Source organism: Pleurodeles waltl, chromosome 9, assembly GCF_031143425.1.
Source record: "Pleurodeles waltl isolate 20211129_DDA chromosome 9, aPleWal1.hap1.20221129, whole genome shotgun sequence".
Lineage (NCBI taxonomy): Eukaryota > Metazoa > Chordata > Amphibia > Caudata > Salamandridae > Pleurodeles > Pleurodeles waltl.
Genome location: NC_090448.1, coordinates 391,467,963 through 391,485,082, shown reverse-complemented (window position 1 = coordinate 391,485,082; position 17,120 = coordinate 391,467,963). Strand labels below are relative to the sequence as shown.

Here is a 17,120-nt window from a genome sequence, read left to right as displayed (position 1 = left end):
AATGCTTTCCACTACCTTCTGATAAGCCTAACTGCTTGACCACACTACCACAAAAGAGAGCATTGGTATTATCTACTTTAGCTTTTATTAAGCTTCTGGGTAGCCCCTGGACTCTGTGCACAATATATCTCATTTTGATATAGTATATACAGAGCCAGCTTCCTACAGGATGCATTTGGGTAGAAGACAAGAAAGACCTGCAGCTAAGGCTAAGTTTATGGGTGCATGCTTATTATATTACTTTCAGGAAAAACTGTCCAATGGACCTCTAAATTTGACACCACCATAGAGAAAATATAATCATAGTACCCTGAAGAAGGCTGTTTTCTGGTGCCTGTTTGTGAAGGCCATCTCGCTCGTTAAGTGGACCTGGTAACATTGATTTGTTTACCTGCATTTCCTCAGTAACACAATTTGTAATAATTGTTATATACAAGAGGAAATGAACCGAAGCAGAGAGCATACACATTACCGTATTTGTCCACAACGCTAAGCATTTGTAGTGGAGCTGCAGACTGGTGTCCATTTTCCAATAGTTTAACCCCTTCTGTGTGTTGGACGGCCAGGAGCCGTCCGATACTACAGTGCTCAAGTGTGTCAGACGGCTCCTGGCCGTTCGACCTCATGCCACTTGAAATCTCTCTTATGCAGGCCCCATAGGGACTGCTTTTAGAGAAAAAAAGCCCCTGGAGATGGGGGTGGGGGTTTGGGAGAGAGAGATTCCCAATCTCACAAGACAGTTTCTTTTGTTTTGGTGGAATGAAAGATAAGCGCACACGTCGCACCAATGTCATTTCACTGAAACTGAAAGTAAAATAAGCCAATTGGCTAATTTCACTTTCCCTGCCTCAGAGCTCAGGGGGCTATCTCAGCCCCCTATCCCGCCCCCCCGTCCCCTACCTCAAGCACAGAGCCAGATGAGAGAGGGATCATTGGAAAGGGGGAGAATCTCCCCTTTCCAATGGTATTCCTCTGTAGTGGATACCTGCTTGGGCTATTGTCCCAGTAAAAAGCCAAAACTGTGTTGAAAATGTTGGTTTTTCAGTTCTAGTCTGCCTGTGCCTGAAAGCTGGGAAGATGGTGATTTTAGCACTGCAAACCCTTTATTGATGCCATTTGCAGGAGAAAACAAACAGAAGCTTTCTTCTGCAGCACTTTCCCCCCATTTTGCCAAAAACAATGTTACTGTATTTTAGCTAATTTCTCAGTCCCCCACAAGGGAAATTCACAAGCCCTGGGTACCTTTAGAATCCCCACGGTGTTGGAAGGAAAGGACGCAAATTTGACGTGGATAGTTTGTGGACAAAAAGTTAAGGGGGCCTAAATCCGAAACTATCCCAAGTAGCCCAAAAAAAGGCTTCGCACAGGGGGGTGGGAAGAGGCTTAGCGGCGCAGGGGTTAATTAAGACTGCGAAAAAGTGGTTAAGCACATTTGGATCAATATACATAATTACTGTAAAACGTATTGTGAATTATTAAAATATATTTGTTTACAACATTACAAATATTGGGTAGTACAGATTTTTTTAAATGATTATTTTTTATTTTTTACAGCAGTATAAATGCGCTTCCAGCGTGCCAAGAAAGTTTTTGTTGTATTTGTTGTGTTGTACAGATCGCAGGGTCAGGCTTCACTTGATATGGTGCCACTTCAGCTTAAAACCTTGGAAGTGGAAACAAAAACTCAGATTGTTTGTAACATGAAAAGCCGACGTAAATTGCTTCATTTTATTTTTGAACCCTGCAATTTGTAATCAGCATCCATTTTGTGTCGCTGCTCTGGGTATCTGAAATTGCAGCCGACGGTTGACATGGTGGAAGGCTGGAGGGGAGTCAATTAACGAATGATGCTAAATAATGAAGTCGGGGGCCCACATGCAAACCTACATGTTGGAACTTTGAGCGGCAGGAAGCCTCCATGGGCAACGTGGAGAAAAGCGGGCAACGCTGCTGCTAATCGGACTGGCGGAAGCTTGAACTGAAGAAAATAAGTCTAGAGTGAAAGTGTGCAGCCATGGAACGGCATCATTCCCCTCTCAAGAAAATAAAACAAACTCATTCGTAATGAGCTGGTGATAATTTAAAAAAATAAAATGGTTGGGCTTAGCAGTGCTTTAAATGGGCCGGTACTCTCCGGGTACTGAGTACCGGCACTTTTTTCTTTTGAGAGGGAAAGTACTTGCACTTCTCCAGAAAAACGTAATACTTTTCATTGGAGAGTACCGGCACTCCTCAGCAACAAGAAGGTACTCCGATACAGAGTCCCTACACTTTTATTTTTCCATTTCAAGCACTGCAAGTAACAGATCAGACCCACGGAACCATATGGAAACTAGAAAATACACAATATGTTTGTGCCCTGCCACGTTTAAGGTTCATCACAGTCCCTGCAAGGCCTGTTTACCTAAGTTGTGCTGACATGCTGGTGCGAAAAAAAAAAACTGAAGATGCAGTAATTACAATAATATGCGGAAGAGCAATATCCCTACTGGACTGCTCCCGCGAAAGGTCAAAGGTGATGGTGCAAAGAAATTGAACAAACCTTGCATTTCACATATTACAGGGGATCTGCACCGCTATAGGCGCGCACGGGTTCCAAGGCAGCTAGACAAATCATGCGCCGATATGAAATGTTGCTGGAGTGGACCTGCTTATTGCTTTTATCAATGTTTTGCTTTTATCAATGTTTGTTAACTTAGAAGTAGGTGTGTCTGCTATGTAGATCCACACTAGTGACATCCACGCATTTTAATTGCATGCTGTCACTGTCATTATAAAGAGGAGTGCGGATGACAACACGTGGACAGACCCGGACACGCCGTCTCACTTACCAGAAGGCAGTAACTGCCTTGGGGGTGCAACACAAAAGGGGACAGCGAGAAACAACTGGAGGGCAGAAGCCAGGAACGGGAATGCAGCAGACTGGAGGCTCCTTTGCCCACGGGGACTGAAGACGGAGTGGCCGAGTATTCAGCACTCCACCCCTGCTTCTGATACACACATCGCGGACATTGTAGATTGTGAACATGTGTGTGATAAAGACGTGCGACAAGATGCATACAGCGTCAACATGAAGAGGGAGAGGAGACAGGTCAGGCAGCGAACAGGGACGGGGATGGGCAGACACCAGGATATATATATATATTTTTTGTATTCTTTCACTTTGAACTCAGAGAAAGAAAAGTAAACAAGTGCCCTCGGAAAACAGCGTCTGACATTTGGCCTCTGTTTTTAATACACTGCAAATGTGACGAGAGAAGTGTATCCGCCAACTTGGAAATGGCAGGCACGTCATTTCACCTGGATATGTCACCTAATGCACTGGCACAGAGTCATGAGGCACGCTCCACATTTTACTACTCAGCATCTGCAAAAAAGCATAGCAAATCAAATAGGGCCAAATGAAGTGACATATTGCTTTTATCAATGTTTGTTAACTTAGAAGTAGGTGTGTCTGCTATGTAGATCCTCATATTTTTGACCTAGGTCCTGCAAGACGAGGCAGTATCAGTGTTATCTACCCACAAAAGTTTAGAGGCTGCTTTGTGTGTCTTAACACTTACGAGCATTTATATTTTTCCGACGTTAGCATTCATGGAGTGTCAATGGCTTCAACACACTAAAGGAAAGGGGTGCCATGGACCCAGTTACCTGCAAGTGGGGGCATTGGGATTGCCAGAATATGGGGGAGGAGCAAAGTCCCAAGCAGGAGGCAGATAGGCGAACCACCCTTGCACCAGGTGGCACGAAACCTGCAGCTATCACGGCCATTATCCCTACGGCGTTGTTGGCTGCATGGACAGCAGAATCTCGGTGTCTGCCACAACGAGACGTGTGCGACACAAGGGAGCAAGTTAGTGATTCAAACCAGTTTAGAGGCAGACCATGTGTCTCACCGACAAGCAGGAGTGTTTGAGAACGGACAAAGTGTAGATCGTATACCTCGATAAGGGCAATCCACACCCTAAACCCTCATGTAAATCGGAGTATATTAGAATGTCAAAACTGGATTCCAAAAGGCGTGTTTTTGTTTAGCTGCGAACATTGATGTCCACTTTTGGGTGGCGATATTTGACAGTGAAACATTTTGAAATCAGATTTAGAAACGCCTAAAATGTGCCTGTTTTGCGTAAGTGTCTCCCTTTCAGCAACACCTGCATGAGGGTTTGTTAAAATAATACCAATACTATCAACATGAACTTCGACCATTTAATACAAGGACCGTGTGTGCAGTGGTATAGCAAGGGTGTCATAAACCCTAATGCAAACAAGGAAAGCCCCTCTCCCACCCTCCCCCCGCCCCCTAGATTGGGTATAAAAGCCACTTTAATTGGTGTTCATTGGGCCACCGCACCCCTGGGTTCCGGTGCCACTGCACTATTGATAACTACTCCCTACACATGTGATGCATATGTAAACTCCAGAATAAAGCGCGGGGCGGCTCTTGACATTTTAAATGCACTAGTGACATGGACGAAAGCAGGAGAAAGGACTGCTGGAGGCAAAGTGGATTGTTGCTTCACAAACAAGCTGCTGCAGCCCTTGGTGTGCCTGGCTCTCCTAGAAGGAAAGGGACGTGCAGCCCTGCCAAGTGTCAACCAACTCGTATTAGAATAACGCATATCTGGGCATTTTCTTGTATTACCGCGATGCCCGAGATTGTCACGCAAAAGAACCGGTTTTAAATGCAGTAAAACCTGGTTACAGTTTCTCACTTTGCTAGCTAGGTAAGATCCGAGTACTGTTTATCAAAGGCCACAAGGTGGCGCTGGGAAGCAACAGAAGATATAGGATTCTCGATTAATCACGATATTTCTATGGTTCCCTCGTCTTCGTCGCTTGCGAGAATGTTTCACTCAGTCGTTGAAATATCACTCATAATTACACTGAAGTTACGGGTGACACACAGCAATCGGAAACCTTGGCAGCTACGAACGTGGATTCCATCCCTGCGGACACAGCAGCGCGGACCAAATACAAACCACCCTATACGACCCAAGGTGGCGGATGAGGACGACATGCAGCCCCATAGGGAAGAACCGATGTAATAGAACGAAATGAACCCGAAAAATTGTGCCTGCTCCTTCTTCAAACGGCAAACACGGTCCTCTGCAGCAGCCATGGTCACAGACGAGATGAGCAACCCGCTTCCCTGCCTCAGATCACATAGAAAACTTCAAAAATTTAGTCTGAAGCGTCTGGACTATTTCCCTGATATTTTGGAATTAGGTTTTGTGAGGTTGACGGCCTGTAATGAAACCTTCCCGTATCAGTTCGACATGTGTAGCATAACATTTAATAATGTTTTATGTGATGCTAAATCAAATCAAATCAAATCATTAACATTTATAAAGCGCGCTACTCACCCGTGCGGGTCTCAAGGCGCTAGGGGGGAAAGGGGGGGTTATCGCTGCTCGAACAGCCAAGTCTTTAGGAGTCTCCGGAAAGCGGAGTGGTCCTGGGTGGTCCTGAGGCTGGTGGGGAGGGAGTTCCAGGTCTTGGCCGCCAGGAAGGAGAAAGATCTCCCACCCGCCGTGGAGCGGCGGGTGCGAGGGACGGCAGCAAGTGCGAGGCCAGCGGAGCGGAGGGGGCGGGTGGGGACGTAGAAGCTGAGGCGTCTGTTGAGGTATTCCGGTCCCTTGTTGTGGAGGGCTTTGTGTGCGTGGGTGAGAAGACGGAAGGTGATCCTTTTGCTGACTGGGAGCCAATGCAGGTGTCTCAGGTGTGCGGAGATGTGGCTGTTGCGGGGTACGTCGAGGATGAGGCGGGCCGAGGCGTTTTGGATGCGTTGCAGGCGGTTTTGGAGTTTGGCGGTGGTCCCGGCGTAGAGGGTGTTGCCGTAGTCCAGGCGACTCGTGACAAGGGCGTGGGTCACGGTTTTTCTGGTGTCGGCGGGGATCCAGCGGAAGATCTTGCGGAGCATGCGGAGAGTGAGGAAGCAGGCGGAGGACACGGCGTTGACTTGCTTGGTCATGGTGAGAAGAGGGTCCAAGATGAAGCCGAGGTTGCGGGCGTGGTCTGCGGGGGTCGGTGCGGTGCCGAGGGCCGTGGGCCACCAGGAGTCGTCCCAGGCGGACGGGGTGTTGCCGAGGATGAGGACTTCCGTTTTTTCAGAGTTCAGCTTTAGGCGGCTGAGCCTCATCCAATCTGCGACGTCCTTCATACCCTCTTGTAGGTTGGTCTTGGCGCTGGCGGGGTCCTTGGTGAGGGAGAGTACAAGTTGGGTGTCGTCGGCGTAGGAGGTGATGATGATGTCGTGCTTGCGTACGATGTCGGCGAGGGGGCTCATGTAGACATTGAAGAGTGTCGGGCTGAGCGATGAGCCTTGAGGTACGCCGCAGATGATCTTGGTGGGTTCTGAGCGAAACGGAGGGAGGTAAACTCTTTGGGAGCGGTTAGCGAGGAAGGAGGCGATCCAGTCCAGGGCCTGGCCTTGGATCCCGGTGGAGCGTAGGCGGGTGATTAGGGTGCGGTGACAGACGGTGTCAAAGGCAGCCGAGAGGTCGAGGAGAATGAGGGCGACTGTTTCACCGTTGTCCATCAGGGTTCTGATGTCGTCTGTGACTGAGATGAGGGCGGTTTCCGTGCTGTGGTTGGTTCGGAATCCGGTTTGTGAAGGGTCGAGCAGGTTGTTGTCTTCCAGGAAGGTGGTCAGCTGTTTGTTGACGGTCTTTTCTATTACCTTGGCTGGGAAAGGTAGAAGAGAGATGGGGCGGAAGTTTTTCAGGTCGCTTGGGTCAGCCGTAGGTTTCTTTAGTAGGGCGTTGACTTCAGCGTGCTTCCAGCATTCGGGGAAGGTAGCAGAAGAAAAAGAAGAGTTGATGACGGTCTGGAGGTGCGGGGCGATGATGTCGTCGGCTTTGTTAAAGATGAAGTGCGGGCAGGGGTCCGAAGGGGCGCCGGAGTGGATAGAGTTCATGATGGATTTGGTTTCTTCCGTGTTGATGTGGGTCCAGTTGTTGAGGGTGATGTCCGGGGAAGCGGGTTCAGTGGTGTATGGTTGGGTCTGGTGTCCGAAGCTGTCGTGGAGGTCGCTGATCTTGCGATGGAAGAAAGTGGCGAGGGATTCGCACAAATCCTGTGAGGGCGTGACGGCGTTGGCGCTGGCGCTGGGGTTGGAGAACTCTTTGACGATGCTGAAGAGTTCTCTGCTGTTGTGGCTGTTTTTGTCTAGTCTGTCGGTGAAAAAGTTCCTTTTGGCAGTGCGGATCAGGTGGTGGTGTTCGCGTGTAGCGTTCTTGAGGGCGGTCATGTTGTCAGCGGTGTGGTCCTTGCGCCAAGCCTTCTCAAGGGCACGACAAGTTTTCTTTGATTCTTTGAGGGTGTCAGAGAACCAGAGAGGTTTTTTGGTGTTGGTCTGTCGATGCGTGCGTTTGAGGGGAGCAAGGTTGTCAGCGCAGTTGGAGATCCAGTTTGTGAGGTTGAGAGCTGCGTCGTTGGGGTCGGTGGTGAGGGTGGGTTGGTTGGCGGCGAGAGCGGAGAAGAGTTGCTCTTCAGGGATCTTGTTCCACTGTCGACGAGGGATGGGTTGAGTGCGGAGGTGGGAGGTCTCGCGTCGGAATGTGAAGTGGACGCAGCTGTGGTCGGTCCAGTGTAGGGCAGAGGTGTGGCTGAAGAAGACGTGTTTGCTGGCGGAGAAGATAGGGTCGAGCGTGTGTCCGGCGATGTGGGTGGCGGTGTTCACCAGTTGTTTGAGGCCGAGGTTGGCGAGGTTGTCAAGCAGGGTGGTGGTGTTGGGGTCGTTGTTTTGTTCCAGATGGAAGTTGAGGTCGCCTAGGAGGATGTAGTCCGGTGAGGCGAGGGCGTGCGGGGAGATGAAGTCGGCGATGGCGTCGCTGAAAGAGGCGCGAGGTCCGGGAGGACGGTAGACGATGCTATATTCAACACATAGGACTTGCTGCATGTTAACATGGCCACTGCTGGTGTACAGAACGCACCAAGGTATTCTTGGCAGTTAGGGCCCAAGAGACAAGCATGCTCCATACTAATGAAAGCCTTTCAATGTTGAATTATGTATACTCAGTTGTCAATTATTTTCGGTTGTCCGCATTATTAAGCGGGAGGAGTATTTTTTCCACACTCTTAGTAGCAGTTTGGGTTTAGAGTGGGCTTAGAGTTGTTCTGCATCCTCGAACGGCTTTGCATTGCTCCATTTTATAGGAACTTAGAAGTGCTTAATTTGTGCTCGTTATTCCCGGTGCAAAGCGCTGGCACTTATTTTTGAGGGCCAGCGCTCATCTTTCTACCTTAAGCATTAGCTGCAAGCAAAAGACACATATGGGAAAGACGGGGAAGAGAAAAACGAAAAAGCGTCACAAAGGGAGAAAGCAAAAAGCTGCAAGAGTAAGCTGAAGGGGCAGGGAGTGGCTGTAAATGGATTGGAGAGGCTCGAGATAGGTTTAGGATTACTCTGCCTCAGTATTCTGTGTTCGCACATTTAATTGCAGCAGCCAGGCTTTTTAAGAGGAGTGCTTTGAGCACCGGAACGTTTTAATGTAAAATTAAGCACTGAACTTAGACACGTAATAACTGTGGGTCTGTGCGCTTTTCAGAAATCTTAAGGAAAACACTATTTAGCATTCAGTTTCATTCGAACAACATGTATTATTAAGCACTGTACTGCAACACATTATATGTTTGGAAAACGCAAATATATAAAAAAAAAAAAAAAAAAAAAAAAAAAAAAAATTAAAGTCAGAGCAGACCTCTCTTGGTTCCACTGACAATCATGTAAAACAAGCATTGGCAAAGCCAACCTGTCTCACCTATGCAAGAGCTATTGACTTTGTCAGTCTTTTAGCCATTTTGTGCAGCACTACAGCTGCCGTGCACCATGGCTGAAAGTCAGGAAGTTAGAGTGATATGGCACAACCAAAGCTAGAGGCGCCATATCGTTTTGTTGCTGGCAGGATGAAAACGGCCAGTTAAGATTTTGAACATGTTTGTTTTTCTTTTTTATTAAAGGCACAGCTGTACAGCTTGACTCAGCCTTCTTTAGATCTAGTATTCTTCAGACCCTTTACTATGTGGCTTCCATGATGCAATGACATCATGGGGCTACACCCAGTCACCACACATCTATCCTTCCCACAAGATAAGGAGCAGAGATACAGACAGAAAGAGAAAAAAATGGAAATATAGTAAAACCTCACATTGTACAAAAGTTATGCTTTTTCTTTTTTTTTTTTTTAAATGTTGTGACCTTAGAAACTGTCAAAAAACAGATAGTGGTCTGGGTTCAAAACAAGACTTCCAGCGCCCCCTCCCAAACACAGACTATGAACTTTTTCATACTCCAAGCAAGCTAACATTGCCCCATCAATTGCAGAGTATCATTTATCAAGATTCTTCAGTGTCCGAGAAGCAAATCAACTGACTTCACCCTTCCCTTCTAATTAACTTAGAAAGATCCTTAGAACACAAGAACTGCCATCTACTGTGACAATTCAACACTTTATTGCAATGTGTGAGCTTTTACAATGATTATCTTCAAAGGCATACGGACATTCCGAGATCCACATATTTAGCATTCTTTCTCAAAAGAGACAGACCTAAAGTATTCAGCTACTCGTGAACATTTTTTTAAGACCCTAGTTGGTAGTTATCCTTGCAAGGAGGAGCCTTCATGATGAAATTGTACTAGGTTATTATGGTTTCACACCACCATCATATAACTCATACCCCAAAGACACTACAGCCTTCATTGTGAACACAGTTGTCTTTCTGAAGTAATAAACGCCTTTCAATTAATAGCCTTAGAACAGTCTCTACAGCATTACCATGTCCTTCCATGTATTACCAAAGATAAAACATTGTCGGGAAAAGCTACAATGTTTTTTTCATGCCTAAATACATCAGAAATAACGGAGAAAAACTATGGCAGTTTATGCATACAGCAAAATTAGTATGTCCCATCATGCAACAAACTCCGCGAGATGAGAATAGTCAGGATGTAACACCACCTTATGGTATGTGGCCCTCAGCTCCAGTTTGAAGCATACAATTTTGACTGACCCGCGCTGCCATGGTGAGAACATCAGTCTTCTATAGAGAATGACTTTAAAGGCAGATAACCTTTTTTAAACTCCTAAGGTCAATGCACATGCATAGAACACCTATTCTTTTGTGAGCCAGAACCGCTGGTAAAAACCAAATGACGACACCTGCAGACTCCGATACCTTGTTTGAACATTTTTTATTTGTTTGCACTGTTCTCCTCTAACGGTTTGTGGGATATTTCTCAATTTATGTTTGATAAGAGAACAACCTTTCTTGACCTTAATGAAGTGTGAAATTTGTAATTATACCTAAACTGTCCTCAAACACGTTATTATACTTCTCCACCCAGTGGCCAATGACCTTCTCTTCAACCAGAGAAACATGTACCTATTCCTACTGGCCTTAGTGTCATATTTAATTGGCTTAATGCATTCACCAGAGTATATTAATATATATATATATTTGCCACACACACTTTACACCTGTTGACCATTTAAAAAAAAAAAAAAAAAGTTAACTTGGCAGAAAAATGGCACAATCATCCCTACTGCCCTCACGGGATACGCTGGTCACACCTAATGGTTGCAAAATGTTAGGTTTCCAATCCTTCTGAAGTATCACATGAAAATATAGTGATTCTTGCATCTACATCCACCATTATGTCATTTTCCTTCTTATCAATAGTGACTTATCTTGGTGTCGACACACCCCTTAAGTTAAATTGTTTATGCCACTGCACACTGAATCACTTTCGCGAGTACGTATCAGTTTTTAGATAACACAATAGTAAAACATGTTTCTTGCACTTCTGCAAACCTTGATAAAGTAAAGTCAGATTTTTAGGGACTAATTTGAAAAACATAAGTTAAAAATTGGGCCTTTCATTTATTCTTTTACTTAACACACACTCAAATCATGATCCAGTCAACACTTTTGTTGAATGAGGATCCCTAACTTCCCCTCGGCCACAAGACCAGATTCAATTCTGGGCTTTCCCTCACCCTTACCTACGACAAGGTCACAAAACGCCAAAGGTAGTCTTTTGCGGAACTCTATTCATTGACTCACCTCAAAATGGCCATGAACTGCCCCACTGACATATCCTTTGGGACCAGGAACTTGGTCTTGTCCAAAAGTGGCAGGAATTTCTCTTTGTGGAACCTCTCTACAATGACCTGAAAAAGGAGAGATGGAAGGAGTCAGACGTGCAGGGGGTTAAAAATCAAAGAAATAGGCTGGGGCACCAAGAACCTGTAAAGACCAATATCAATATATTCTGATATGCTAGAGGAAGAGTGCCATACCAGCACAGCGTACCCCAATTTCACAACAAAGCATTTGCCTGCCCTTAAGTGGGTGCCCATAAAGTACCTATCTTGTGTGACCTGATAACCCAACTGTAACACCCAAGGCTAGTCCCTTTCCCAAATTTTTAATCAACAGTATTTAATTACACTAACACAAGCTCAGCTACCATGGATTATTACCTAGGTTGCTTTCAGAACCTAGACAGCAGACTAAAAGTCAGATTCCATTGTACCCAGACACCTTAGGTCCTCAGCACTGGGAAAGGAATTTTTAATCTTCAGTTTCTAGCTCTTCAATCCATCAGAACAAAGCATTATGCCCAACCTAGCACCTGTGATCATCTAGGTGAGAGTACCACTTGCACCATAAGACTAAACTGAAAGATATCTTTCAGCTGTGTTAAATGATCTCTCATTAGCTTTGATTGTGAAGGAAAGTAGATTATTAATTGGGGAGGACAAGTGTCTGCCTCAAAGGATAAGGCTACCTCCTACCAGATGTCATGCAACTTAAATAAAATAAACCTTTAGAGATTATCAGGCTTAACTCACAAGCAATGTGTAGAGTACTTAAACAGTGCATACATATTAGAACAAAGACACAAAACATAAAAGTAACTCCACAATTAATTTTAAAACAAAGAGAAAATTGTTGAGTAAAATAAGATCAAAATGATAAAAATCCAACAAGGTCAAACAGATATGAATTTCTAAAAATTTAATTGAAGATAGTGAAAAGTTTTCACTAGTTCCTGAACTTTCATCTGATGCCCCCAAACAAACACAGGAGTACACTTCTAAGGTCTTAAGAGAAGGAAGGCACTTAGAGAATGTCAAGATGTATGGCAGATGCCAACAGCAAAGAACACTGGTCAGCTGGGAACTTTAGGGAAAAGGCCTCTTGCAACTTATTGTGTCCCTGTAGTCACACAGGTCAGCCAACTCCCACATTTATGCATGGGTCGAATTAGAGGGTGGTCCAACTCTGGCCCCCCCTAACCAGTGCTTTAGAAGTTCCTGGGAGCAACTTTACCCACTTTTCAGCAGTTCCCGTTTGTCCTACCGCAATCAGCCCCACAGTGCACCCTTTTTGAAAAATTCAAGATGAGGAAGCCCTGCTCTCCTTGTGCAGAAGAGCCTGTCTCGCTCACTCAGGGTGTGGCCACGGCAAAGGGCAGTCTCCTCTTCTGTGGTCACCTAAGCCCAGTTCTGAGGGTAGCTATCCTCCCATTGGGTTTGGTGCCAGCCTGAATACATAGACAAAGGCTAAGGCATTTCCAGGTATCATTGTACATTTACTTGCAACAGGGCTGGCCCCTTTGAAGACTCAAGTTACCGGCACACTGCCACTGGTGTTCCTGTCAGGAGGAACGACACCATCCTTCTCCCCCCGCAACCCCCCCCCCCCCCCCTTCCATGCCATTGTCTCTGCTCTGGGAGCACTTTTGCACACCTTATTCAGGCCAAACTCTGGTTTCCCAGCTGTCAGACAATAATACTTATTAGCCTCCTGAAGGTTCAGGCAGGGAAAAGGTAACTTTCTAAAAGTTGCTTTCCTGTCATAGCTATAAAAAAAAAAAAAATTAAAAAAAAAAAAAAGAACACACACACACACACTTCACCTTTGGATTTTCAATACCTATTAAATATACGGGTTATTTTTTTTTTCTAACTGGTCACATTCCCGAGGTAGCAGTATTATTTTAACCTGCCTCTTATTCTAGCCTTGGCTGTACGCTTGTCCATGGAAGGAAGAAGTTTTAGTCCTACATGATTGAGGCCACTTTACTATAGCTCCTTTTGTGTCTTACCCACACAGAGTCCTTCCTCTAGGTAGTATTGCACATGCAGAATTTGGGAAGGTCCTTCTTTACCCTATGCAGAGATGGATAAAATCCCAATCCTAGGATTTAGGGGGGGGGCATAGTCATAGCAAGGGGCACCCCAGAATCAAGCTTGGTAGTATGCCCAGTTATGGCCTGTCTACTTATTGATGCGGTTGCTGAGACAACTATTATGAATTTTAATGCTTTGCTAGTTAATAGGTAATAGATTTCTTGCTACTTGGTGCACACATGCTCTAAATAAATTAGGGACAACTGTAAAAAGAAAACAACTGTAGGCGTGAAAAGCACAAATATATCTACATAGATCCAACAGTGGAAGAGAACAAGCCAGAATACATAGATCACAGCCAAAGAGAAGAGACACACTGAATACAATATTTGTTCCCTATGGTAACGATTTTACCCACAGAACCCGAACCATTCCCCGAATTGGAAGATGCATACAAGTCCTTAAAAAGGTTAGCATACCATTTATGTGGTAGAGAAACAAAACAAGTATCCCAAAATAATCAGTGCACAGGTAGTTGCAAGTAGCCAACGGCTCTCCATCCCTTCCCGCCACTGTCAAAAATGGTGAAGATGTGGATTGCTTTGTTTGGATTGCAGTCAGCATTCTTAAATATCAGATAGAATATTGCAGATTTTGCGAGGACAGTTTATACAACTGTTCATGGAACTGGGTGCAGATCCCAGTGCCTATGGTTCACTGAGTCTCGCATGATCCATCCATCCATTATATGGAGTAAAGCTGGTTTGTGTTGACTTCACATTATCTGCCCAATTATTCTTCAAACCCGCTTAGGAGCTATTGCATTATGTGCTACAGTGAGTCTCCCTCCTAGCCCATTCAGCACCATGATGGGGTGGAGGCATGCCACACAGGGACATTTACCCCAGGTGGTAACCACAAAGGTCCTAGAACTTCCCTTTTAGTGTTCAGAGTGAGTGGCATGCATTGGCACCCAGATGTTTTGGGCCTCATGCATTCATGTCCATTGAGGGCCCAGGTGATCATTCCAGTGCAAGGTGTCCAGACCAAATACCAAGAGGTCTGGTGGGTAATTCAGGCTGAGCTCACTGCATGCGGTTAGATAAGCAAGCAAGGCCACGTAGGAGCATTCTTCTTAAGAAATATTTTTAGTGAGATATCTAAAAAATCGGGTGGATGGTCTTCTGATGGGCAGTGGCAGAGGCTATGAACTCCATTCCCGGCAGATCATCTGTTGAGGGATGGAGGCCCAAAGCCTTACTCAACAGAACAGTGGGGCCTGAGAAAAGAACCATTATGTGGAAACTTTGCAACAATATGTCCAGTCCTCCATGTAAATGGCATCTAGCAGTTTGTGAATTCAGCGACGAAGCCTGGACAGCTGGAAATGAGGAATTTATTTCACAGACTACTAAACGACTCAACTGATGTAAAAGTCACTGATTAGAGACGGGTGCAGTAGGAGCTCAACACCGACTAGGACATCAGTGGTACCTAAATGAAGGGCACTCATCTGAAACAGCCAATAGCAGTTAGTGGGGCACACACAGGACTGGAAGCACCGACCCACCCCAAAGCTGATGATTGGTGCAACACAAACATGGCAAAAGAGATCCAGGAAGGATAATAAGGAAAGCGAAGGCCCTGTAGAGACTCAGGACGTAAACTCGGAACTGAATGCTTAAGTGGATCTCTCTAGCCCTTATCCTTGTAATCACTACAGCTACACCATCATGGGGCCACAATATTTAGGACACATTCATTGTATGTTACATGCGCACACCGTTTTGACAAATCTCTGTGGAGAGGAGTGCCTGGTAGATTTGTTTAGGAAAACATAAAAAAAAAAAATATATATATATATATATATATATATTTATTTTTATACTGAGCTGTGCTGACTCACATTTAAAATGACAATCTTCTCCCCCAGTCCCACCAAACTGGTAGGAGCGAAGGTGCATACTCTCGTCACAGTGGCCAATTACGCTATTTACGTTTCTCACCCTAAAACGGGGTGTAAAGTAGTGTGCTTCTGAATGGCCTCAATTTGAAGGAGATCGTGGTTAACCTTTCTGCTCAAGTCCACCTAAATGACAAAGGCACACGCGCGTTACACGGAGCGCTGTACCTAGTACCATTTCACTCAGTAGCCAATACAAAGACGAAAGTGGTTTCCACATTGATTAGAAGAGGGAGACGATCTGAAGTGGAGCCCACAATACAGAAAGCCACATACCGGGCAGCTCTGAAGATGGATTAATCACGCTGGCTTGAATATAGGACACAAATGATATTTATGAGGTATTCTTTAATAAATAATTCTCCCTTATCGAGAGCTTCATGAGGGGTAATTTAGTACTAGGAGAATATTGGAATGTAGCTCCGAACCTCTTTGTGGGCTGATCAGGCTTGGCTAGTCGTTTTGCGAGACCTCCTTTCTTCCATAATTAAATGCATAAATGATCTTGACGTTATCAATTTATGTAGGACTCAACATCCAAATTGCTACCTTTTATTTCAACACCCACACAACCTCTTGGAAAATATATTTCTTCCAAGTATAGTGAACAACCTCTCAACTTGCAAAATAACAATGCAACTGGTCAGATCAGGCACCAGTGACAATATAATGTGACCTATCTAGAAAGAAAACATTCATCACCAGCAGCACATGAGTTACACATCGCATTTAGAAACCCAGCCTGCTACCCCTAATTAGGGAAGTCCTATAAAAGTATTTCACAACAAAAATGTTTTAGAGGAGAATACTCCACACTACTATTTCTTTGTCTGAATGTATATGGGCAAAATTACGAATCTAGAGCAACGTATATTCCACCTTAAAACAGAATATGAACAAACATTCTCCTGTGGAGTACACACACTTATAGAAAGCTAGAGGTGAACTGGAACCGTTTTTGCTGAGAGAAAGTGTCCAGAAAATGATTTATATGAATCAACTATTAAGAGAGGGGAAAGTATCAGATACTATCGAGTTACAAATTTCAAGCCTCGCAAAACTGCAGTGCAATCAAAAATAATCATGGGAGATTGGGATGGTGGGAGCGGCGGGGGGTGGTTTGGGAGAAGAGGTCGGAGGAATTAAGTCAACTCCGGAAGATGTAGGAGTACTAATCTGACGTCTAAAAGAAAACCTGAAACACCCTGGGAAGCGGACCAACATGGGTATTTCCAGATACAACAATTCAAGAGAATACCTCAAAAAGTCGAGTTCTTATAACTCGGGAAAAAGTATTATAGGTGATTAAAGAAAAAAAAAAAACTACGAAAAAAACAAACAAACAAAAAAAAAAAACACACCAACAATCAGACCTCGGATCCTAGTGGCACCACAGCATTATTATCATATGTTTAAAGACCTGTTGATGGAATCCCTGCAGCAAGAATACAACCGTTTCTTAACCTGGGGGAGACCAAGACAATGATGGAATGTGAGACCACGTTAATTCTTAAAACCTACAAGGACCTTAAGTCCCCCAGGGTCACGCAGCCGTACTGCCCTTTTGAATACCAATGGAAACCTCTATACATGAATACTGACATCTTGTGCTAGATTTATTATCACAATTGGGCTTTATAAAAACACAGACAGGCCATGGGCAATCTCATTTGTCCCTCAACCTCAATGAGGTCACTATCCATGAAAATTCACACATCTTTCTTCTCTCAGTAGACGCACAAAAAGTTTGAGACAGGGTAGGCTGGAGGTTTCTCTAAAAGACTATATATATAAAAAAAAAAAAATAGCTTTAGGACCTCACATTCAATCATATATCTTGATATGTGATGCAAGCCCCTCCACCACGATCGATCAAGGTATACATTGTAAAAATAAGATACTTAACAGTAACCAGGGCCACCTGAATTATTTGGTAGGGAAGTGACAACATAGGTGGCATGGGAGCGACAAATTATGCAGTTTAATGCGCCACATTCTGGATAGTTTTACTTCAT

The 17,120-nt window shown here is 44.8% G+C and overlaps 1 protein-coding gene across 1 annotated transcript in view; it reads right to left on the bottom strand.

Annotated features, from left to right (window-relative positions):
* Nucleotides 1–17,120, bottom strand: part of LOC138259375 (microtubule-associated proteins 1A/1B light chain 3C-like) — a 56,166-nt gene that overhangs the window by 6,474 nt on the left and 32,572 nt on the right. Inside the window, exon 3 of the mRNA XM_069207068.1 lies at nt 11,068–11,174. Within this exon, the coding sequence (XP_069063169.1) occupies nt 11,068–11,174 (107 nt within the window). The remainder of the gene's footprint in view (nt 1–11,067; nt 11,175–17,120) is intronic.